The following is a 26180-nucleotide window of genomic DNA, read 5'->3' on the forward strand; positions in this document are numbered from 1 at the left end:
TTTGTGATTCCTGGAAAGAGGTCAAAATCTCAACAGCAGTTTGGAAGACGTTAATTCCACCCTCATGGATGATTTTGAGGGATTTAAAACTTCAATGGAGGAAATAACTGCAGATGTGTTGGAAATAGCAAGATAACTAGAATTAGAAGTGGAGCCTGAAGATGTGACTGAATTGCTACAATCTCCTGATAAAACTAATGGATGAGGAATTACTTCTTAAGGATGAGCAAGAGAAAGTAATTTTTTGAGATGGAATCTACTCCTGACTAAGATGCTGTGAAGATTGCTAAAATGGCAACAAAGGATTTAGAATATTAAATAAACTTAGTTGATAAAGCAGCAGCAGGGTTTGCGAGTATTGATTCCAACTTTGAAAGAAGTTCCTCTGTGAATAAAATGCTATCAAATAGTATTGCATGCTACAGAGAAATTATCCATGAAAGGGAGGACCAATCCATGGGCAAACTTCATTATTATCTCATTTTAAGGGCCCTTCCACCAGCAAAAACAAAAAGGAAGCCTTATCACAGAAGGTTCAGATGATGATTAACATTTTTTTAGCAATAAAAATTTCTTTTTTTTCCTTTTTGCTTTTTAGGGCTGCATCTGCAGCATATGGAAATTCCCAGGCTGGGGGTCCAATTGGAGCTGCAGCTGTCAGCCTACTCTACAGCCAGGGAGCGTAGGCCAGGGATTGAACCTACATCCTCATGGATACTAGTTGGGTTCCTTACCACTGAGCCATGACAGGAACTCCCAGCAGTAAAAACATTTTTAAGTTAAGATATGTAATTTTATTGCACAGTTAATAAACTTCAGTATAAACATAACTTTTATGTGCACTTGGAAACTAAAAAATTCATTGCAATACTTGCTTTATTGTGGTGGTCTGGAACCAAGCCCATGGTCTCTCAGAGGTGTGCGCATGTAATTTTCTGCATCAGTATCTTAACCTCTTGCTGTGTGCTGGGCATGCTGCTAGGTACAGTCTCTAATTCCCTGTTGTCAGTACTTCCCATTTACAAGTATGGAGAGTGAGGCTGAGTGAACTGTCCAATAGTGCATTCTTGCTAAGTAGATGAGACAGAATTTAACTGAGATCTCTTAACCCACTACCTGAATTTACATACATTCTATGTCTTTCTTTATAGTCACCTGTGCTGTGTTCACCTTGTTCTAAAAATAATTTACGATGGAGTTCCCGTCGTGGCGCAGTGGTTAACGAATCCGACTAGGAACCATGAGGTTTCGGGTTTGGTTCCTGCCCTTGCTCAGTGGGTTAACGATCCCGCGTTGCTGTGAGCTGTGGTGTAGGTTGCAGACGCGGCTCGGATCCCGCGTTGCTGTGGCTCTGGTGTAGGCTGGTGGCTACAGCTCCAATTGGACCCCTAGCCTGGGAACCTCCATATGCCGCGGGAGCAGCCCAAGAAATAGCAAAAAAAAAGACCAAAAAAAAAAAAAACAAACAAACAAAAAAAATAATTTACGATAGCTTACATAAATATAAATAACCATGGTAGGATTTTTCTTTAAAGTAAGTTGAGAAAAATGAAATGAGAGCAGTCATGAAAGGTGTGCTCTGTTTTATCTGCCATTATATAATGCACAGTGATTTTTAATTTTGCATGTTAATTTCCCTAGGCCTGGTTGCAGTATGCCCGAAATCTGGGATGTGGAAGATCCTGCTAATGCTGGGAAACCTCCCTTATGTAACATCTTGGTGAAGGAGTCCAAGCCTCACTTCACCACTGTATTCCAGAACAGTGTTTACAAAGTCTTAGAAGTTATAGAGGAATGACCGCTGCCTACAGAGAAGTCCACCAGTAATGGTTTTCCTGTTTTGCTAGTAACTCATGCCTTGTTTTTAATTCAGATCCCCAAAACTTTCGTAGGCAACTGTTTTCAAATGGAAAACGTCTTATTTGGTCAATTCGAATGTCATCCTGATTGTAAAAATACTTAAGCCTTTATCAGTTGGTTACTGTTTCAGTGCAGCCCTTAAAATTTGCTATGCAAATGAGTACATGCTTGTACTTGACTTAAATATTTGTGCTAAAGTGAGCAAAGCTCGTGTATTAAAAAATATGATGGGTCGTGGAAAGGGTGATATGAACATAGAGTCAATTCTGAGCTGCGTAGGGGCTGCTTTTACAGTTCATGGACTATCGATGCCCCTTGCTTTTTTTCCTACCTTTTGCTCTTGTTTTGTGAACATTTCAGTGATTATTGTGAGCCCCTGTTGTCAACCTCAGTGAGAGTAGATGGGGCAGATATGGGTATTTGCTATGGAGAATTATCTGTTTATTCCACTTCACATTCCTATGCACTCTGTTGCTTGGGTTAATGAAGCGTTTTCTGCTCATTATTAATCCAGACTCTTGGATGTAGTGACTAGGACCAAATTCTTGTAACTACCAGTCATGTGGCATTAGAGTGTGTGTGTGTGTGTGTGTGTGTGTGTGTGTGCACGCACACGCATGTGCTTCTGTCTCTTTCCCAACATTCTTTGTCTGTTAAGTGTTGTTCACTTATTTAGTTGGTTAACACGTACTTATTCTTGGTTTAAAAAATTTAATGACAGTTGTGTACTTTTCTCATTTTTGGTATTATTCAAATGTTTATATTTTAATACCTTTAAGCCACTTAAAATTTTTCATGTATAATTGTAGTTTTAAGAAAAACTATTTTGAACAACCCTAAATATAATGCATCTAGAAACTAATGTATATTTGAGTAGACATAATTTATAGTGCAACTGTAGGCTATAGTATATGGTAATTTTTCTTTTATTATTAAGATACAATAAAGTATGACTAATTTTTCTGTCAAACAAGTAAATGAATAATGTTAAGTGAGTGAGGTTTTTATATTTTACTTTTAAAATTGCCTGTCTTTAATAAGACAAAGCCTTAAGCCTTATGTTATAATTTGGGTTCCAAAAACCATCATTTCCGTATGAGGAGTGAATATATTCAGGCTTCTCTACTTCTTTTCTTTCTTGTTTATTTTTATTTTGAAAAATTTGCAAACTTGCTTTAAATTCTTAGTATGAATTGTTGTTTCTTAGAAGTTAATTTGTGTGAAATGAGATTCTTCAAAACAGTGAGTCCTCATAGTTCTGAGGAATGGCTCTAAGATATAACGTTCTAAGCAAACCGTGACTCTGGCAGATTACACATTTAATTACACAGTGTTCTCTTTATTAACCACAGGCAGATTAACCTCATTGTGGATTGTCCTGGAGACCTGAGTCCTCAGGGACGGTTTCCAGTGCCCGCTCCGGGGAGCCACTGAAGAGCTGTTCTCTTTCTGCCTTCTCACCAGAGCCCAAGGACAAGCCTGGTCTGGGGGAAGAAGCATTAGCTTGCTTAGAGCAGACAGCTGCCGAGACAGCCTGGGCTGAGGAGTGTGCAGCCCCCCGCCTGCCCAGAGCCCGCCTTTCCCAGGGAGCCTTCTCCTGGCCTGAGATTGTCAGTGTCTTCAGGTGCCTGCCCCTCTTTCTCACTTGCTGGGTGACTTATTTCGTGGTCTTTTGCCAGTTGCAGAAAACAGGGAAGCATCTGGGGAGTTGTGGATTAGGAGTGGAATTTGAGCGGTGATGCAGAAATGCAGAAAAATGGCAAGTGGGCACTCGAGGCCAAGGAAGATTAAGAGTCACCACAGGCAGGAAGGGGGAAGTGTGTGTTCTGCTTTATTTGCCATTGTTTCTCACCTACATGTGTTTTGTACATCCAGCAGTTACAATTTTGAAAAACTTTAGTTTTAAAGTTATTCTTTATTCTTCCCACCTTTCAGTAATTCCCTTCCCAGGAAGTTCACATGTAATGGTTTGAAATTTATATAGGAAAAGCATTAAAATACTATTTTAACTGTTTCATATGCTAGGAAAAGATAAAAATAGTCAAATTAGTTTTTTTTTTTTTCCAGAAGACGTCTTTTGTAACAGTATTTATTAATGTAACTCCACCAGCAAGCTATGATTATATTTTAGGCCAGTCAGTTTAGAACAGAGGCCTTGGGCTACACTGCACACTCAGCCTTGGTCACATCTGGTACAGCCGGTGCTGTAGATTATATATATCTTTTATGGCAACATAGAGTAGTAGTAGGTTCGATATACACGACAAAACAGTATTAAAGCTCAGTATTTTATGCATTTTTAGCATTTAAAAATATTTTTGCTTTAGTGTGAAGAAGGTTAAGGATGGACTAGGTGGTGATAAAAATAGCTTTTGCTATGATAGTAAAAAAAACAAAGTTGGGGCAGTATTTCTATAAAAAGATAAGCCTCTAAAAGTGCTTAGCAAAACAAGTGTAGTGTTAAAATAGGACAATGATATTAAGGAGAAAATGAAAGGATGTGTCAAGAATAAAGTGATAATGCATAGGGGTATTGTATTTTTATGAATTTTATGCCAGTTGTTTACATGTACTATGTATGTTAAATAAAAAAGGTCATGAAAAATATGGAAAGTGTTTTTTTTTTTTTCCATTGTTATCTTCATTTCCTCCTTGGCTGTGGACATGTTCAACTTCATTCTGTAGTCAGATAACCAAGAATTGGTTTGGGGCAGATTACAGTCCTCAATGAAGGGGAAGGGTTAAAGGACCATGAAACGACTTGGTCCTTTTCATTAGTGATGATTCTAGGGATGGAGGGTCCCCATACTCTTCTTATATTTATGGCATTACACACTTAGATTACTTTATCATTTACACCAAGGGACACAATCACTCTTTACAGCCATATTTTCAAGATAATTGCCGGAAAAGCTTTTTCTCATACATTAAAGCACAGTTTGGTCTTAGAACATTTCCTCAATTACAGCTCCATGTATTTACTTGATATAAGCATCAACTTAAATTTTTTTATCTGCTTGGAAGAAAGACAGTTTAGCTTAATTCATGTTTGTATAATTTTTTTTACATAGTAACACCTTCACTCTCTGACCTCTTGAAGGATAGTGATTCTCAAATTTAGTGTGCATCAGAGTCACCTGGAGGCCATGTTCAAACAGATCACTGCACCCCTCCACAGAGTCGGTGGCAAAAGTGGTGCTATGGTCTGAGTGTTTGCGTCCCCGAAATTGATATGTTGAAATCCTGTCCCCCAAGGTGATGGTACTAGGAGGTGGGACATTTGGGAAGTGATTAGGTTGTGAGAATGGAGCTCTCATGAATGGGGTTATGAAAGTGCCGTTATAAAAGAGGCCCAAGAAAACTCCCTTATCTCATCCACCATATGAGGTTACAGCCACAAGGTGCCATCTATGACCTAGGAGGTAGACTCCCACCAGACCCTGAATCAGCTGGCACCTTGAGCTTAGACTTGCAGTCTCCAGAATTGTAAGAAATAACTTTCTTTATTAAGATACATGGTTTGTGATATTTTGTTATAGCAGCCCCAAATTAATTAAGTCAAGTAGGGTCCCAGAACTGCATCCTAATCAGTTCTCAGATGATGCTGATGCTCTTCCTGCAGGGGGTATACTTGAGAGCCACTGCTCTAATGGATAAAACTATCTGGAATACTGGCCTCTAGGGGGCGCTCCATTCCTGACAGCACTAATCCCACCAAAACAGGCTAGAGGGTCCCTATACTGGGAACTGAATTTTACGGAGTCCTTTCTTTGTCTCTTAGGGAGCATGCTTCAGTGGAACTTGCAAGGAGCAAGGAGCAGATAAGGTGATTTTTAACCAAGAACAGATAAGGTAATTTTTAACCAGACACTAATACAGCTCACTTGTATTGTCTTTGCTAAATAGATGAGTTATGGATCATTTAAGTATTTTGAACTTGTAAACTAGACTGAGCTTAGACCTGTCTATTTTCAGTTCAGAACTGGAAAAAGAAATCCTTTGAGGTCGAACTTAACTTTTGTAAAATTACATTGTCTAGAAGAAAATAGATAAATTCAGTGATGTGTGTGGATTTTAAAACTTCATTTTCCACTTTATTACTTTTGTTTGGCTCCAGAAATCTTCAGGCTTTTCCCCCTATTAGAGAGCAGTTGAGGATCAGCTCTGGTTCACAGATCACCTGTTTCTCACTTCTGCCTTCCCTTTCTCCTTCCCCAAACTAGAAGTTTCTAATTTAAATCAGTGAAATTGTTCCCTGTGCAGAAAGAGAAGAACTGCTTTTTTTTGCCTTCTCTAAGGCTGCTCCCGTGGCATGTGGAGGTTCCCAGGCTAGGGGTCCAATCGGAGCTGTAGCTGCCAGCCATGCCACAGCCACAGCAACGCGGGAGCTGAGCTGTATCTGCAGCCTAAACCATAGCTCATGGCAACGCCAGGTCCTTAACCCACTGAGCAAGGCCAGGGACCAAACCCGCCACCTCATGGTTCCTAGTCAGATTCGTTAACCACTGCGCCATGACAGGAACTCCAAGAGGAGCTGCTTTTAAACTTCATTCTATTCTTGAATTGGTCTTTATTTCACAGTACTGTATTAGTACAAATACGTCAAAGTTAAAAAGGACATTAAGGTATGGAAAAGTCTTGACAACTCTTTCCTCTTAGTCTTCCTCCCACGAGAGAGATTTTAAAATTGTGAATGAAGTGTAATAGTTGAAATTTTTTCTTAAGATTTTGAAGCATTGTGGTGTAATTAAAAGGTAGACTTTTTCTTTTTGCAACGAGATTAAGATAGTATTGACAATGGCTCTGCTTTCAGAGCAATGCTTTCTGTACTCAGATATCTAACCCTCAATTCTAATTACTTTAAATAAGAAATGCATTTTCAAAATGATTTTCAAATAAATAGTAGTGCTACTGAGTATTTTTATGCAGGTATGTCCTTTTTAATTCAGCATAATATAATTTAATTGATTTTTTAAAAGTACCTGGGCTTTTTTCTCCCCTGTATACAAACTTAATACCTTGAAAGAAAGTTGAGTGTAGCAAAAATTAAGCTCATTTCATTGTTATGCCGATGCTCTTCAAGCTTCAGCCCTGAGGCATTTCTAGAAATGTAGAAAGAAATGAAAATAAGAAATTGGCATCAAGCCATGAAAACTTTCTCTTTAAAGGTGCCTGAAGGCCAGCTCACGTGTCTGTGTCTGCCTGCCTTGGTGATGATGCCCTGCTCTTTGGCCAGGCCCCTCAGGTCTGCACTCAAGGTATCTGCTTATTGACCAGAGTCCTCTTGCCCTGAAACATCCTCTTCCTAGAAAGTGCAATTTGTTAATCCTTCTGACGCTTTAAATCTGAGATGAATTTGGCTTTTCCTAACAAAGATCCCTTAGGCAGTCATCCTCAGACTTGTCTGTACATTGGGAATTGTTTGCAAATCTTTGAAAATACTGAAGCCTTTTACCCATCTCCACAGATTGGGATTTAATCAGTCTACGGTGTGTCCTAAGATTTTGAACTTTAGAAAAGGCCTAAAGACATTTTAGAGCCAGGCCTCCCTGCCTCACATCTGGATGTCCACCATGTCTCTGCCCAATCAAATTAGAAATGGTTAAGCATGTTTCTCATATACACTCCCTTTTATCCGTAATGATTGACCATTGGTACTTTATTGATCATGGTACTTAGTGTTGAGTAGACTTGCTAAGGTAAGAATTCTGTGTTCAGTTAAAGATAACCGATATAGTGGGTATGGGAAGGGGGAGAGTGGCAGCCTTCCCATAGGGACCACATATTTGTAAACCAAATAGTTACCTTGTATTTGTAAACTCTGATTTGAGTGCCATTGAGAAATGGGGATGTAGCAGCCACCCCCCCCCAAAAAAAACCCCAAAAGTTACTTTAAAAATCACTCTGACAATTTAATATTAGTTGTTTCTTCTCTTTGCTGATTTTTTTTCTTTTACCTGGAATATGCTTTCTTGATCAGTTTTCAAGATGCAACTCAACTCCAAGGTCACCTCCTCTGTGAAGCCTTCCCTAAATGCCTACCCCTTTGCTGAGTGAACTTCCCCTATTGTCCACACTCCTATAGCACCTAAATTCCACACATGTAACATGACTTTTTTCTCCTGCATTGTGTCCTTTTAGACTGAACCTATGTTACTCCATTCCAAATCCATAGTGTCTCCTAGCACAGTGCCTAGCAAGAAGTAATTCTTAATGATTTTTTTAAAAAACAAACCATACTTACTCAAGAATGCAATAAATTCTAGATTTCACTAATTTTTTTTTCCCCCGACTGGAATAAATGAAGGGTTATGTATTCCAGCTATGGTGATGGAATAATAAGGAAATGCAGGATCTCTTCAGATGAGATTAATAGCTTGTATAGGAGAAAAAAACTTTCTTGATAAACAGCTAAACAAAAATTAACATCATAACGTATCCTAACTAGCTACCTTTATACATTCAGAAGTGGCCAGAAACCAGATAACTGTTGGGAATCAGTATGGCAAAGCTGGATAGGTCTGCCTCCAGAGGAAGGACTCTCACAGGCCTGGTTTAGGTTGGGTGGCTCAGGACACTATGATGGCCAGTCCTGAGCACATTCACTGCTGGCCAGGAAGCAAAGAACTCTGATTAGGAATTTGGTTAAAGTCTTGGAGGAGAGAATTCCCAAAGGTTGGTAAGAGACTCATGCTGTCACTAGATGAGGATGTTAGGCCAAACAGATGATAGCAGTCATACAATTAATGTTGTCATAATTGAGACAACTGAATTGGAATCCTGGATCCATTTTTTACAGTCTCTGTGAGATAAGACATATTTCTTAATTTGGGAATCCATCTTCTTGTCTTTAAAAATGAGGTACCTTCTAGGGTAAAAACAGGAGAACTAGACAAATCCACAAACACAATGTTAACATACCTCTCTTGGAAACTGATGTCATAAGCAGGCAAAAAAGTCACTAAGGAAATACATGATTTCAGTAGTGAGGAAAGTAATCTTGATTTAATGGTTATGTGTGAAACAATGGAACCAAGCAAATGAAGAATACATATTCTTTTCAAGCATGTGGGACATTTCCAAGAACTGACAAAGCATGAACTCTAGGAAGTAATGGATTTTTTTTGTCTGTTTAGTTCACTGAAGTAACCCAGGCACCTAGAAGAGTACTGGCATACATGGGTGCTCAGTATCTGTTGAATGAATAAGGTCATCCTGCATGGAGCCAAATAGTGATTCTCAAAAAATTAATAATTATAATCCTTTGTTAGAAACAAATATAACATTGAAAAAAAAAAAAAACAAACTTTTAAATGATCCGTGAATCAAAGAAGAATCTATGATGAACTCTTAAAGAAAAAAATAGAACAATGATATACCATAAACTGCTTGTGGTGGGTAATTAAAGCAAATCCAGATAGAAATATACTTTTTCCCTATTGGTCTAAAATGTACATATTAAAATAAAAATGAATTCAAATATTGATATCAGGAATATATACAAAAAGCAACAGTATACACCCTCTTCCAAAATGAAGGAAATAGAACTTGATAAAACAGAAAACAAAAACTTTAATAAAGCCAAAGATGATTATTTGAAATAACTTTGAAAAAAGGCATAAAAAATTAGGAATGGCAAATAACCAAAGCCATAGAGCGTAAGCAGAGGAGGATGTTTTGAACAACTTTGTGAATAAATTTGAAGACTCAGATAAGTGGTTAAATTCATACAAAAATATAGCTGATCCAAGAAGAAATAGAAATTAGAAACAATCTTATCTCTAGCAAAGAAATTGAATTAGTAATTTTTTTAAAAAAAATCTCCCCTCAAAGGAAACAATTCAGAGTTTTACAAGCCTCTTCTACTAAATATTCAAGATACTGATTATTTCAGTATTGTGCAAACACCCAAAGTATAGGAAATAAATCTCCAGTTTTTAGGTGACTGTAACATTAAACACAAAGGGCAGAGTGGGGTTAATGCAGCAAAGGAAAATTACAGGTCTGGTACATTTGTGAACAAAGATGCAAACAAGAACCTAGGAATCAATTGAGCATAAGATGGAAAAATACTACTTCATCTCAAATTGATCTATGTTTTAATCAACATTCCAATAGGACTTTTTATAGAGCTTGACAAGCTGAATGTAAAATTTTTATGGATGAATAATCAAGACAAATTTGAAGAAGGTCGTGATAGGGGCATTTTTTCCCTACCATCTAGAAAGATTTATCACAACAGCTGTAAAAAAATATTGGCACAGGGATATGGAAATTGACTAATAGCTCAAAACAAACGTGTGTTTATTTAATAAGTGAAGCTAGCAGTTGGTTATATGAAAAACAAATTGTTTCCCTACCTTACATCATACATTAAAATAAAATTCCAAGTAGATGAAAGACCTACATATGAGAGATAATACTTTAAAACCTGGAAGACAATATAGGGTAATATCTTTATATCCTTAAAGAGGATTTTCTCAAAAAGGACTTTCAAAAGCCCAACGCTAACTGTAAAGGAAAGGATCAATTTATTCCTTATGTTATGGTTAATAACTTCTATTCACTAAGAGGAGTAAGAAAGTGAAGCAAGCCATGATGTGTAGAAGATAATTGTGACTTGGATACCTGATGAAAGATTAGTAAGAAAAATCCAACCTATTCATAATCAGGGAAATGCAAAATGAAACCACAGTGACAGCATTTATAACTCACAACATTCATTAAAATTTTCAAGGACTAGGAAAAGGCAGAGACAGCATAAGTCTTCACTCCCAGTGGAGGGTAACTCTTTTGCAAATAAATAGCATTTCCTGATAAATTTGAGATTATATATACCATGACTCAGCTTCTCCACTCCTTAGATTTATGCCCCGGAAAAATTCCTACACACGTGCATCAGGGGACATGTCTAAGAAGTTCACTGCCAAGGGTTCATAAAAACAGAGAACCTGGTGAGATCACTTGCAGGTGTGTCTGGAGTAAACAGAGGACCAGGTAAAGACTCTGAGTCGTATAGTCATCCAGGGCCCTATTGAATATGTTAAACTATAAAACAGCTATAGGCAGCAACACGGAAGACTCAGGAAATACTGATAAGCCAAAAAAAGCAAAATCTAATTTGTGAGTTCCTTTATAGAAAGTTCAGTAACGTAAAGTTAAATAACATAATTTTAAGGGATTAAAATATGGTTAAATATGAAGAAAAGCAAGTAAAATTAGATTGGCAGCTCTCAGAGGAGAGGAGGCACACAGGGGCCTTCAAAGGTCATGTGATCTTGAAAGTTGGGTGGTGGGTATACGGATGTAATTTCACTCCAGTTGTTTATGCATATTTTGTAATTATTCTCCAACAAATATTCAATGTTGAAAAAACCCATAGACACTTTCAGATGCTAATATGCAATGAAAAGAGCAACCCACAGTAGGTGTGGCAGGGGGTTGAGAGGAAATCCTCAGTCTCTCCAGCAATCACAGTTTCTAGCTAGTATTTCCCTTGGTGCCTGGCACGTGATGTTCCCTCAGTTCAATGCAAAGGGAGCAGTGGGAGCAGGGAAATAGGCATCTCTTTTGAAAAGGCCAGCAGCAACCACTTAAGATGTTAAATTGTGTTACCAAACTCAGATCCAGCTGCTCACTGCTTAACAATCTGAGAGGCAGTGTTGGTGGAAAGGAAATTTGCTTTTGCGCAGAAAGCGGGAGATGAGGGCAGAAGGCGGAACCGTGTCCCCCAGGAACCAACTCCGAAGATTCTGCTTGGCCAGGCAAGTTTTAAAGGGAAAGGGGAAGCCGCTCAGTTAATCTGAGACAGGGGTCAGAGGTGTTGCCGTCTCCTTCTGCGCGTCTCCGTGCACAGGCCCCTCCACTTTTTGTGATCTTGTTCACACAGTTTGTTGGCAGGATCACTGCAGGGGAAGCTAGGGTCTGGTTATCTGTTAATTACTTAATCTTCATCTCTCCTTCTTTGATTTTTGGAAAGAACCAACACGTTAGGCCAGGTGGTGTGTAATGAAAGATTTGAAAAGTGTGCTTGGGTTGGAGACTAGCAGAGCAGGGAGGGCCTGGTTCAGGTTTAGTTACATTGTGGCTTTGCTAACTAGGCCAGAGGGAGTTCCTGCTGAGGGCAGTTATAGGATCTGTGAAACAACTCAGGAATGGATATCTGAGGGTGAGTCTGCGACTCTATTGTCCTAATCATTAACTGCTTCTGCCTGCTCTGTTTTTGACTCAGGGAGGCCTGTGAGGTCAGTTTTTTCACAAGGGGCAGGGAATATGGAGGGGCTGTTGTACTTGGTGGGCGGGGGGGGGGGGGGGGGCCGCTACAGGGTTCTGCTTGTTCTGAAACCACAGCCTGTTAGAAGAAAGCATTTGCTGATGAGGTTGGAGTTAACATCTTTTTCTAAATGGAGAAGCTGGGGCCCTGAGAGGGGATGTGACTTGTCCAAGCTCAGGCGAGCGCTCAGCGGTAAAGCTGAAATTACAGAGTTGCTCCCTGGGCCCTAGCCTGGGGCACGCCATTCCCTTTGTGGTGGTGGTGGGGGGGAGAGACGCCTTGGGAACACAGTTAATCAGGTTGGGATCCAGACTGTACAAGCACAAGTCAGTTACAATCAGAAAGCCCATTCCCCCACCCCCACCCCCCCCTGTAAAATGAATATGAGAAACAACGCCAGTCTCACATGGCTGTTGTGTGGATTACACGAGGTAGTGTGTGTAAAGTTTCGTAGTCAGAATGTAATAAAAAAGTCCCCTCCTTTCCCTCCTACCCATGATGGCAGATGAGGCTGAAATGAGAGGCATCACCAGCTCCCCCCCGCCCCCCCCCCTCCCCAGGCAGGAAGGCACCTCGCTGGGAAGAGTGCAGGAGCCCCTTCTCTGGACTTCTCTAGGTGCCCTGGCACACACAAGGGCCCGGCGGGGTTTCTAGTTAAGTGTCCTCTCGGTGCCCCTTGCTTCTTGTTTTTGGTACTCACACAGAATTTATTTCTAGTTCCAGGTGACTAAACATTCACTTTGCATTTGTGCAAGTAATTATTGTGATTCCTGTTTACTCCACACACACAGGCCTTTTGTTATCAGCAAAAGATCCCTGTGGGAACAAAAGAATCAAACTGAACAAAGATTTCTGCCAAGAATCAATTTCCTGAAGCCAGGAGGCCTTATCTTCCATAGTCTATGTGCAAAACGTTTTTTTTTTTTTTTTTAAATGAATGACAGATTCCGTTATTGATTTCTCCCTGCGCCGAACCTCCCATTGCTTGCTGTTTTGCCCTGACCTTGGAATCTTACCCTGGATGACGTTTCCTGCCTGAAGAAAGAGATGCTGTACAGAGCCAACTCACCCTGAGCACTGGGTCCTTTTATCCTGGCCAGGAGAAGAGGTGTGGCAGGCTGGAGGACTTAGTGGTGTCCCCATAGGGCCACTGGGAGATTGGCCAAGGGTCCTCAGGAAATGTTTAATTGAGGCAGATCTGGGCTACGTTCTAGCAATGTGATCTCAGGCAAACTAAATAACCTTTGTGCTGTCTGGGGAATATTCTCCATGTTGGAAATTGTAGGATTTAGATTTATTTTTTTGGTTGCAATTTAATGTACATATATTGAGTACCTGCTGCATGCCAGGCATTGAGGAAGCATCAGGGAGTAAAAAGTCACACTCCCTTCCATCAAGGAGAGCCAAAACTAAGTTTAGGGACCTGCAAGTGTTATCCCAGGCACACTGGCTAGGAGCACATGTGCTGATGTGGGTCAGAGCAGGGCATTCAGTCTGGCTTTGCCACTCTCTGGAAAAGTCTAAGGGATCTTAGGAACAACATGTTAACCTTTGGAAGTTTTTGTTTGCAGGTCTGTGAAATAGGAATAATGATTCTTCCTGGCCTGTGTATGAGGTTTAAATGAGATCTACTTTTTGTGACCAAGTTACTGCCAATTCTCTGTGTTCGCTCCTCCATTTAATGTAAGAATACCAATTGTCTAGAGATCCCCACCACATCAGATGCTGTTTGATGATGCTGGCCTGTCAATCACACTGGTATCTTCTTGCGTCTTCTTTCCTATCACTCTTCTCTCCTCCTCACCCAAATTCAGCAGGCGGCTCTTCTTTTGAGGCCCCTGAACACTGAGAACACCAGAGCAGCACACCACACACTTCCTCTGAGGTCTGGGGTTAGAGAAGAGCCTGGGTCCTGGTGCTGCCACTGGAAGGTAGGAGGTAGATGGGCCCCTGGGCTGAGAACAGCCAGGATTTGTCAGGCTGAGTATATTGGGCCTTGTTTCCCTTTGGCACCTCAAGGCAAACGTTAATGGCAGAAGCTGAACTCTGCTGGGGTGAAAAGATAAGATGATCACATCAGTCACTCATAAGGTCAAGGTGACCTCCCTGACTACATATGTGCAGAAAGACTCCTAGGGTTCAAAAAGAGATGTGACGCCAGGCCATAATATGTTGTGTCAGTCTTCCCATAAGCCCTTGTGCTGGAATCCATCATGGCTAAAAGATGTGCATGCATTTCAGGGAGAGCCCTGGGTCCAGTCAGGTGTGAGAAATAAAACAAGATAATTGGCCGAAAGAAAGCAAAGACCCGGAAGAACCACCCCTATATAAGTGATGTGAATCACCCCCTTGGCACACTCCCCATCAGCAGGGAATCCACTCCTCTCTGAGCAGATAAATGTTTTGCTCTAAACTGCTTCCCTGTGTGCTCTCCCACATGAGCTGTGCTTATAATAATAAATCCTGTGCCTATTTTTACAGTTTTTGCCTCCTTGAAACATTCTTGCTTTCAACAGGGGGCAAGAATCAGGGCACTTCTGCTTTTAGCCTCTAGCCCTTGGTGGTCTAAGGGCTAGGATTCCTAGTTTTCACCCAAGCCGCTCAGGTTCAATTCCTGAGCAGGGAATTAAGACCACACTTCAAGCCATCACTCACTACTGTCTCACCGAGATCAATTGTGCCCCCATTAAGACCTCGGGAAATGTGTCGCTGGCTAAGCTTCCTCCCTTGGTCCTGCCCTCTGCCCTCAGCAAGGTTGTCCCTTCTCCCCACCACTCTCATTCCTCCTCTGGTCAACAGCCCCGCCTCTTCCACCCACTAGTGAGCCCCCTCTGGTCAAATCCTAAATTCCCTAAATTCATTATACAGAGCAATTTATCTCCTCTTTGCCTAAGCCCCCCCCCCTTTAAATTGTTGTAAGAACACATAACATGAGATCTGCCTTCCTAACAAATTTTGAGGGCAATATGGTATTGTTAATGGTGGGCATACAGCAGATAATCTAGAAGTTTTTCATCTTGCTTGACTGATACCTTATACCTGTTGATTAGTAATTCCACGACTCCCCCTCCCACCAGCCCGTGGAAACCACCTTTCCATTCTTTGTTCTACGAGTTTGACTATTTTAGATACCTTATACAAGTGGACTCATGCAGTACTTGTCTTTCTGTGTCTGGCTTATTTCACTCAGCATAATATCTTCAAGGCTCATTCATGTTGTCACATATAGCAGGATTTCCTTCTTTTTGAAAAGGCTGAATAATATTCTATTGTATGTATATACGACATTTCAAAAATCCATTCATTTAGGTGGTTTCCTGTCTTGGCTATTGTGAATGCAGTGTACTTGGCAGTACATACTCTTCATATCTCAGTGAGATCTGGATTTCAGTTCTTTTCTCTCACCTTCTTATCTAGGTTATCTCTTCCCCTGGGGGGGCTTCACATTCATAATCAAAGGTTCCTGTTGGGTTGTTTTTCCCATCCAGAGGATAAGGGGTTTCTTTGAACTGAATTTTCTATCAAGCTTAAATAAAAGACACCTTAAAAAAAATAGTGTCTCCCTTCTTTTCCCTTCCTTTCATCACGATGCCCAGCAGAGATGAGCAAATCAGGGTGGATCTGATCACTAACCATTTTTAATACTGAAAACCTCTGTGGTTTTCATTTTGTGCTCTTTTCCTCTAAGGTGTCTCCCCAACCCCTCCATAATAATTCCGTGCTGTTCTTTGCTTTTTGTTCAGAGTAGGAATAATTCCCATCTAAACGTAAGGAAAGAGAAAAGGCTTTGAGGGGGTGGGGGAAGGGAGGGGAAAATCAATCTCCTGTCAAAATAGTCTGGCTCCACATCTGCCCCTTTCACTCAGCCTTTGCTTAAAGTGGTCCTGGCTGGTTGAGATGGGATGGGCCAGGGGCTCTGCTCAGCACAGCATCTGTCACTCCTGGCACAGCCAGGGCTGCCTTCTGAGCTGAACAGGAAAATGACTAAGTGATGACAGAGGAATGGCCGCCAACTCCAAGTAGAATTGCCACCTCTAAGAAGGCACAGCGTTGTCTTTTCATATGGCGTTTTCACAGTGAGCTTGCATTCCCTGCAGAGGCTTATGATCTGAAGATTTGATTCCTGTCCAAATGCCCAGGCATTCACTAACTCCTAAAGTTGTAGAGTTTTATGCTGGGGAAAAAACCTTGAGAGTGGAAGGCAAAGTTGTAGGCTGTGAAACTGGCTTTGAAAGTGTTACTGAACCACACTGGGGTCTGCTCACCCACACAGTACAGCCAATCTACAACACCAGGTTGTGGTGAAGGAAAGTGCAGTGCAGTGTTTATTATGAGGCACCAGACAAGGAGTCGGGGACAGCTAGTGCTCAAAACACCCAAACTCCTCTATGGGTTTCAGGGAGATATCTTTAAGGCCAGGTGAGGGAGGAGAGTCCTAGGGTGTGTGATCAGCTCATGCACAGTTATCTGATTGATTGATGGCGAGGTAACAGGGTGGTGTCACAAGGGTTAACATTATCAATCCTGAGGCTCCAGTAGGTCTGGGGGCCACTTGCTCCATGATCATCGGGTAGTTAACTTCTTCCTTTGGTGGAGGTTTTAGCATCTGTGAAACTACTTAAGAAATATGCATCGGATACTGTCATCTAGGTACGTCTATCGAGGAGCTAAAGCAGAGCACGTGAGGGGAGGGGTCTGTCCCAGGGAGGCCCCCTAGGGTCCTGCTTGGTTACCGGAAAAGAAAGTTAGGAAATTCCTAAGGAAGGTTTCATGAATTCCAAGGTTTCTGGGTAAATGCTGAGGAAAGAACTCTGGACTTATTTTGGGAGACTTGACACTAACATTCCATATGTCACTGGACAAATTACTTCTCTGAACTTTAGTTTTCTCATCTATAAAATAAGGATGTTGAATGGAAACAATACCTTTCAAATTGTGCTCCTAGGATCCTGTGGTCAATAAGTTGGGGAAATGCTGGGATGAATGACTTAGAATACTTCAGTAATGAACTTTTAATATGCTAATGTGCACCATGACAAGGATAACATGCAAGTATTCATTAGTGGTCAAAAGCCCTTTAGTGGAGCAGATGGTTGTCAAACCACTTACGACCTTATTGGTACTAAATAGAAGTTGTTCTGGACGTTAAGTTACCACAGTTCAAGAAAATGGGGAGCAGCTAGAGCAGTGTAACGAAGAGCAGCAGCACAAGTCCTGGAGGTACCGAAAATAAGTCCCAGGAGAATGAAAATCAATAGAAATGAGCGTGTAAAGTTAGAAGGAAAGATGGAGAAAAGGCTGTTTGATCTTCACTTACATAAAGGGCTTTAATGGGGGGTTGGAGGTCATGGAGGGCCAAGTAAAGGAAGAATGACTTAAAATTTAAATAATAAGGAAAAAATCTTAAGTGTCTGCTCAATTCCTGACTTCATGCCCTGGTGTAGCTCAGGATTTCCGCCGAGTATCATTTCCCTTCTGCAGGAAGGACCTCCTTTCACATTTTTTGTGGTGCAGGTCTGCTGGTGATGAATTCTTTAAGCTTTTGTATGACTGGAACTGTCTTTATTTTATCCTTGTTTTGAAGTGCATTTTTATAGAATGAAGAATTCTAGGTTAACGGTTTTTTTCTTCCAATACTTTAAAGATGTTGCTCTGTTGTCTTCCTTCTTTTACCATCTCCAAGAAAAAAATCTGCTGTAATTCTTATTTTTGTTCCTCTATATGTAATATCCCTGTATTCTCTGGATACTTTTAAAATTTGCCCTTTCTCACTTGCCCTTTTTTTTTTTTTTTTTTTTGATTTCCATAACTTTTTATTGTGGGTTTTTATTTACTATAGAGGAAATACTATTTTACATTGATCAAAACATCCTTAACGATATAACTAGATTTGCAGAATGTTATCTCTGAGTTTGCTACTTTGAATGTTCATTCGGTCTTTTTTCCATTTTCTTGAATCTATGTATTAATTCGCTAGGGTTACCCTAACAAAATACCCTAGACTGGATGGCTTAAAAGCAGACGTTTCTATCTTGGGAGTTCTGGAGTCTGGAAGGCCAAGATCTAGGTGTTTGCGGGCTTAGTGTCTGCAGGGGTCTCTCCTTGGGTTTTGGGTGACTGCCTTCTCTGTCCATCAAGGTCTTTTCCCTCTGAAGGAATGTCCCTGTTGCCTCTTCTCTCTCTCTCCTTTTTTTTTTTTTTTTTTTTTTTTTGTCTTTTCAGGGCCCCACCCGCAGCACATGGAAGTTCCCAGGCTAGGGATCACAGCCACAACCACGCCAGATCGCTAGATCCAAGCTGCATCTGAAACCCACACCACAGCGCACAGCAACACTGGATCCTTAACCCACTGAGCGAGGCCAGGGATGGAACCTGCATCCTCATGGATGCTAGTCAGGTTCCTTACAACTGAGCCACAACAGGAACTCTTCTCTCTCTCAATTTTTTTTTTTAATTAGACTATAGTTGATTTGCAGTGCTGTGCCAAATTCTGCCGTACAACATATTGACCTAGTCTCTCGCGCTCTCTCTCACACACAGACACACACGCATATGTTCTTTTTCTCATACCATCTTCCGTCATGTTCTATCCCTCAACTGCAAAGCAGGATGTCATTGCTTATCCACTCTAAATGTAATAGTTTGCATCTCCCAACCTCAAACTCCCCGTCCATCCCACTCCTGCCCCCTCCCCTTTGACAACCAGGAGTCTGTTCTCTATGCCTGTGAGTCTGTTTCTGTTTTGTTGAAAGGCAGTCTGCCTTTCTTAGAAAATAAGTAAATAGAAGGGACAAACGGCATTAGTAATCAGTGGTTATTTATTAAGATTTCTCCCTGATGTATGTGACAGAAAATAAATTCAAACCTTTGGCAAAAAGAGTAATTTATAGGCCTAATAATTTTCCGGGAAGTCCAAAGAGTTGGGCCAAGCACATCTGTCATTCACAATATGAATGGCCATTCCAGAACCACATCTTTCCTTAACTCAAGGGCCAACCCAGCCAACACAAAGAAAATAATCCTCTCCCCAGCAGAAGTAATATGAAAGGCCATTGGAGCCATGTGAGCACTGCCAGATTAATTATGGTTTCTAGGGAATGATTTAAACACTCTCTGGTTATTTAGTCTGGATCTTGCTTCTCAGCCTCTCTACACTCCCCCCAACCCCCACCTTACTCATCTCCATGATTGACAGTTTTACTGTGCAATGGGGGAAAGACACTGGGTAGTCAAAATTTTACCAGTGAAACATGAGAGTCATGAGATGATCTTACAAGATTTCCACCTACTCAAAAAATTCATGATGGTAAGGATCAAAATATGTATATAAAGGATTTGAAAAATATCAACTATAGGGATTGAGACAACACACAATAAATTGATTCCTTTCTTAGGAATTATTTCCTAAGATTTTATTGTTTCTCTGATTTTTTAAAGTAATGTATGCTTAGAACGGAAACTTTAGAAAATTGAGAAAAATCACTACCCAGAGAAGACCCCTGATAGCATTTCAGTGTATATTCAAATTATTTTAAAACCTGATTGATTTGAATTAAAAGAAGGCGTACCTGAATAGCTAATTCTCTTGATCTTTCATGCTTATAGACCAAGTTGAATACCAAATCTTGACATTTATGCTCCTAGTAACAGTGAGCAGATTTTTCAATTAATTATGACATGTATGTACTTCTGAATGTCTTGTTCCTCTAATTACTTACTAGTTGCTGCTCTGTATTATGCTTTATTCAACAAAAATGCACATCATTAATGTTCAGTCACTGCTGCTGCATCCTGCATTACAAAATCTCACTTGTCTTTGCATATTTCTTCAAGGTCTTCATATAGACAGGAGTAGTGAGGTATGGGTTGAATGGAACCCGACATTAATTTTGTGTTCATTTTACCCATTTATTCCTGCATTCATTATTCATTTACTCTTCTATTCAACAACTCTTTACTGAATTCCTGCTATATTCCAGGCACTTATAGTTGAGAAAAAAAGTGAACAAAACATACATGGTTCCTTTCCTCTTACAGTTTGAAGTTTAATGAGAGGTATGGAAAAAAATGAACAAGATGAAATAATTACAAACTGTGATAAGTGCTATGAAGGAAGCAAATAGTGTTGGGATTTATAAAATTTAGACCAAAGTTCTTTGCCTCAAACCATCCATAGCTCTGCACTGTTGAAATAATGTAGCCTAACAACTCAGCCTGACATTTAGTATGACCCCTACCTGACATTCCCAGCTTCCATTGCTCCCAACACGCAGCCACATGTAAATATTCCGCACTCCCTGGACATGTCTGTCATGCCAAGGAGCTCAGATTCTGACTTATTAGTAGCCAAAGTCTTTGAGTGGTGCCAAGGGAGGTGGTGACTCAAGGTCATACAAAGTCTGCTTTGGATGGTAACTTTGCAGCGTGGAGTGTGCAGGAGGACCTGGTCGGGTGGTGCACAAGGGCTTGTTAGGAAGCATCAGCAGGGCTTCAGCAACAGGATGGCATAACCTGAAGTGTCAGTGGGAGTGACAGATCTATGGGATCCCTTCTCTAGGACCTGGTCATCAACTGGCTGTGAGGGCCAGGAGAGGGAGAGAGCAAATGACTGCAGCTTCCTGACCTTGAAGAGGCTGGCGAGCTGCCAGCTGAGACAGTGATGTTAAGGTAGTAACACTACTTTAATCAATATATAGATTTTTCTGGAGAAACTCAGAAATAATTTCTTCCTCTGGGGCTCATCAGAGTCTTACAAGAAAAACACCCAAACTTCTTGGTGGTGGTGTTCTCACATCAAAAGACAAGGCAAGAAAGGTTATTTCACAGGCCCTAAGGCAGGGTCTCACAAGGGTGGCCTATAGGCTGAATCTGTCTTAAGACCAATGAGCTATCTTTTTAAAACATGAGAATTTCCCCATGAAACTTCTGATTTCTCTTTCATAAAAATGAGATCTGCAAAAATTTTTATGACAACAATTGGTTTGAACTGAGGAGCGATACTCTCTCTACAAAGGCATCTGCACCCCCAGTTTACCACGGGCCCCCACTCCCTAAATGTCCTTCTGGACTGTAGATTGAGAAGTCCTCAGTGACTGCTCTGTACAGGGCCCTTGTGTGGTCGTGTGGAGACTTCTCGGACCCCTGGGCACACAGGTGAAGCTGCAGCAGTCATCCCTGTGTTTCCCCTGCAGCGCTCCCACAGGTGCCTGGCCCTGGAGAGCTCCGCACCATGGCTGCTCTCCCTGCTCTGGAGTCTCTCCTCTAGAACGTGTGCCAGTGCCTCGGTGGGACTGAACCCAGCACCACTCTGTAGCAAGGAGCCCTGCAGGTAAACTCTAGCCTGTCCATCATTTAAGCACTGTTGGCAATAATACTTTCAGTAGTATTAATAGGAACAGTTATAAAACTCTTAGTCTGGATATGTGACTCCTTCAATGAACATTAAAGGGTACACATTATTCCCATGTTAGAGATGTGGAAATAGAGGCACAGAGAAGTACCTTGCACAAGGTTATACCGTGGATGATTAAGAAGAGAGATATAAAAATTTTTACATAAAAATTCCCATTTTGTCTATTTTTTTTAAACTTTGGTATTATGCATGTTTGGAACTATCTGTCAACAGCCACATCTATTTTATATATATATATAAAGTATAAGTGTGTATATATATTTTTTTTTCAGGTTATTTTCCCTTATAGCTTATTACAAAATATTGAGTATAGTATAGTTCACTGTGTTAAACAGTAGGTCCTTGTTGATTATCTGTTTCGTATGTAGTAGTATATATATATATGCTAACATCAAACTCCTGATTTGTCCCTCCCCCAGCTTTCCCCTTTGGTAACTATAAGTTTGTTTTCTATGTCTGTGGGTCTATTTCTGTTTTGTATATAAGTTCTATTTGTATCATTTTTTTTTAGATTCCACATATAAGTGATATCATATGAAATTTGTCTTTGGCTTACTTCACTTAGGATGATAACCTCAAGGTCCACCCATGTTGCTGCATATATATGCCTCTGATGGGTAGCATGAGCATATTTTCTGGGCAGTCTTGATTTGAAATCTTTGGTCCTATTGTTATACTTTCTCATAGCTTGTGTCTGGACCATGGATTCTTGATTCAGAATGTATGACCATGGCATGTTTATAGTCCTTTTAAGCTCTTCTGAGAGATTTTTTTAATTGCATGAGTCTCCCTTATGAGATGATAAGGTTCTAAGAGCAGAAATCACATCTTGCGCCTGTTCATGCTCCAGCCCAGCTTAAATGATAAAAGAGTATTGCATGGTATGAGCAGAATTTGTCTTATATCCCTCTAAGATCTCAGTTCTATGTCCTTCTCTTTACTTAATAGCATGTCCAGATTCCTTTATCTCTCTCCCCATCAAGTCTGCTTGGTGGAAGTGATAGATACTCACTCTGAAGTGTCAGAGACTAATGCCAGCTTTGTGTGGTACTTAACTTTCTATTGGCATCAAAGGCCTCACACAGAATCATCTGCATGGAGAAAACCAGTGATCTGAGTCCCATGTGTGTGAGGGCACATTTATATTAAAATGGACAACCATGGTGAGCAGAGGTTCTGGACCAACGGTGATTTTCCGCCTTCCCCCTCTCCTCAAAGCAATGTCTGGAAACATTCTTGGTTGTTGTAACATGGGGCCCTTACTGAGATCTAGTGGGTAGAGGTGAGGAGTCCTACAAGATATCCTACACTTTACAGGATGGCTCCCAGAAAAGAGAATTTTCCAGCCCAAAATGTCAGTAGTAATGACATTGAGAAACTCGGGTTGAGAGGGTTTTCTATGGCTCTTGTAACAAATTTCTACAAACACAGTGGCTTAAAATAATGCACATTTTTTTTTATCGTACGGTTCTGGAGGTCGGAAGTCTGAATGGGTCCCACTGGGTTAAAATCAAGGTGTCACCTGGCCTACATTCCTTCTGAAGGTTCGAAGGGAGAACACGTGGCTTCTAGAGGGTACTCACAGTTCTTACTTATGCGTCCTGCCCTCCTTCGGAGCCAGCAGCGTCAGGCCAAGTTCTCAGGCGCCGTGCCTCGTGCCTCGATTCTCCTCTCTTGCCTCCCTCTTTCACTTAAGGACCCCTGTGATTACATTGGGTCTACCCAAGTAATCCAGGTTAATCTCCCTATTTTCAGGACATCCCGTTAGCAATCTTAATTCCACCTGCACCTTTAATTCCCCTTTGCCTTGTAACCTACACACTCCTGTGTTTGGAGATTAGGATACGGGTATCTTTGGTGGCCATTACTGTATCTACCACAGAGGTCCATCCTTATCCTACAAGTATTGGCCACAACCTAGTCCCAAATCAAATGCATTTACCAGCTTTATCAACACCAATTTTCAAGTCATTTAAATAATGCCTGAATGCCATGATATGATTTTAAAATAATTGTGTGGACTTTTCAAGATATAGAATTGATTTTGTTCCCCTTCAGTTATAGTTACTTACTGACCAAGGCCTGCCACATGGCCTCCCATAGCATTATTTCCTGGGCAGGAGGACTTGTTAAGGGCTCTGGGCTCAACCACACTGGCCTCCCATGTCATTACCTGGTAAGAGGTTTATATACAAGGCTCAATAGCCAAATGGAAATAAATGTGCCTTGTCATTAAGTGCTAGATGCAACAACTCCCAATGTAAAGAAAGAAATCCAGGATAGACTTCACTCCCATTCCGTGAAAATTTAAGACATAAGCCTAAATTTCCTACCCAGTTACAGGCAGGATGGAGATGGGAGAGAAAGAAGCCTGGCTGAGTCTGCCCAGAGATGGCGGCCCCAGCCAGGTCTGCTTGCCAGAGGGAGCAGGGCATGCCTGAGAACCAGTCAGTGACCATTGTCTGCTCCCTTGGATCAACTTAGAAAATTGGGTATTTTGTTTTTTGTTTTTTTAAAGCTAACATGAGTTTGGGCGGACTGCTGGAGAGTTATTCTTACCTTTGAGAGGAATGTTGGAATCTGGGGGCCTTCAGCAAAAGGATGGCATTACCAGTAGTGGAACAGAATGGGTGGTGGAGAGAGTACTGGTGTTGGAATCAAAAGTTTCTGGTTCTGGTGCCTGCTTTTCTCCTGGGAAGGCTGCCTTATTTAGCCTCACAGAGTCCAAGCCGCTATCCTGCCCTCTGCTGTCCTACAGCCTGGTGTTCCAGCCTCCTTCAAGCAGAGCAGGTGCATGAAAACTGCTATACCCACAGAAAATGCACCTGAGGATTGATGGTCATTATTTTAGGAACATGGTGGGAACAGAGCTCTAATTCCAGGCACTGTTCCGCTTAGTGAGACCAAGTGCCGAATGCATGTCACAGAGACTCTGGTGCTGTTGTCTTGACCGGGTTGCTATGTGAGCTGAGAGAAGTATTCTCCTTTTGAGCCAGAAATATGATTTATTTGAAAGAAAGTCTGTAATGAACATGTGCTTCAAATGAAAGAATCAGGATGGCACTGGTACTGCCAGCACTCAGCTTGTTACACTAATGCTCTGCAGGGAGGTAGCTTGAAAATTGCTTTCATTAAGGGAATGGAACATACAGAGTGGAGGAATGGCGCCTGCTGGCAGCCAGAGGTCTCCTATCTCTTCACCTTCAATTTGCAAGCGTCTGGGAGGCCAGCCATGTTTGGCAGTGCCTATTGGCAGGGTGGTATTGCTGGTGCTGGCCTAGAGAGCTGGCTGGGCCTGGAGAAGCGCCTTCCTTCATCCCAAGATCTGCCTGAACTCACTTTCCCTGGCTCTCTCTCCTTTCTGGGTGAAAGTCAGGAAAGAACAGACCCCAGTGTCCCCAAAGTGCCAGGGTGAAGCAGTTCACGCTTTAGTTAACAGGCCAGGTGACAGGTGGAATGGCTCTGCCCCTCTGACTCTAACACACACAGTGCTGTCCACCTGGAGGAGGTGCCAAAGGGCTGTGACTGGACACTAGCCTCACCACCTTGATGGATGTCCTTGTTGGCAACATAAAAAGCATTCTACCAGGTGGGTGAATGACCCAGAGGTGGCCTGGGAACCTCAGGAGGTGCTGATGTTGCCATTTTCAGCATAAATTGCTTCCTCAGGTTTTGGCAAAAGTCCAAAGCCCCCATGTGCACCCGTCAACCCTCCCTGTACCATATGGGAGTGAATCATTTCTTATAGCTTCTGCAACAAATTACTGCAAATGTGGTGGCTTAAAACAACACACATTGCGTGAGTTCCTTTTGTGGCTCACCAACTAGTATCCATGAGGATGCCGGTTTGACCCCTGGCCTTGCTCAGTGGGTTAAGGACCTGGCATTGCCATGAGCTGTGGTGTAGGTCGCAGATGTGGCTTTGATCTGGTGTTTCTGTGGCTGTGGTGTAGGCTGGCAGCTGCAGCTCCAATTGGACCCCCTAGCCCGGGAATTTCCATGTGCTTCGGTGTGGCTCTAAAAAATAAAAAGCACATCTATTCTTTTAACTTCTGGAAGTCAGAAATTTACAACCAAGATGTCAGCAGGGCTGTGTTCCTTCTGGAAGGTTCAGGGAGAAATCTATTACCTTGTCTTTCTCAAAATCTAGAAGCCACCTGTATCCCACTCCACTCCAACCTTTGCTTCTGCTACAGACTCTGAGCCTCCTGCCTCTCTCATGTAGAGACCCTTGTGATGACATTGGCCCTACCTGTCTATATAGCACAATCTCCACATTCTTAGATCATCAACTTAATCATATCTGCAAAGCTCCTTATACAGTAGGGTAAAAGATTCGGGGACTGAGAAGGTAGGCTCAGTACCATAGAAGCGTTCCCCCAAAGTATTTAACACAGTTCTAATTTTACATTTTCTGATGATTAATTGATTAATATTCCCCCCTGCTGTTCTGTAAGCTCCCCAAGACCAGGGAACATGTCATCTATTTTGCTCAGCTTTGGAACACACAGGGGTTCACCATTATTGCTTGAATCAGTGAATCTAGTGGAAAGGATATGGGTTTTGAGATCCAACCCGGGTGGGTTCAGTGCCCAACCCAGGGGGCTACTTCAGCTTCTGGACTTGACTGCAGCC

The 26180-nt window shown here is 41.5% G+C and overlaps 1 protein-coding gene across 12 annotated transcripts in view; it reads left to right on the forward strand.

Moving 5' to 3' along the window:
• DPY19L1 (dpy-19 like C-mannosyltransferase 1) overlaps positions 1-26180 on the forward strand; it is a 313514-nt gene that overhangs the window by 126967 nt on the left and 160367 nt on the right. For 5 of the 12 annotated variants that reach the window (XM_085005867.1, XM_085005866.1, XM_085005861.1 and 2 more), the window contains one exon: positions 1642-4467. In XM_085005867.1, coding sequence (XP_084861993.1) covers positions 1642-1798 — 157 coding nt within the window. In that variant the 3' untranslated portion in view covers positions 1799-4467. Of the gene's footprint in view, positions 1-1641; positions 4468-5641; positions 5713-7028; positions 7119-26180 lie in introns of those variants that run through there. The other 7 variants (XM_085005868.1, XM_021079325.2, XM_085005863.1 and 4 more) reach the window with 3 other exon arrangements.

Source organism: Sus scrofa, chromosome 18 (genome assembly GCF_054392235.1).
Source record: "Sus scrofa isolate SSC_HxYL_T2T_F1_AM1 chromosome 18, Sscrofa_HxYL_maternal_Yorkshire_Landrace_v2.0, whole genome shotgun sequence".
NCBI classification, from domain to species: domain Eukaryota; kingdom Metazoa; phylum Chordata; class Mammalia; order Artiodactyla; family Suidae; genus Sus; species Sus scrofa.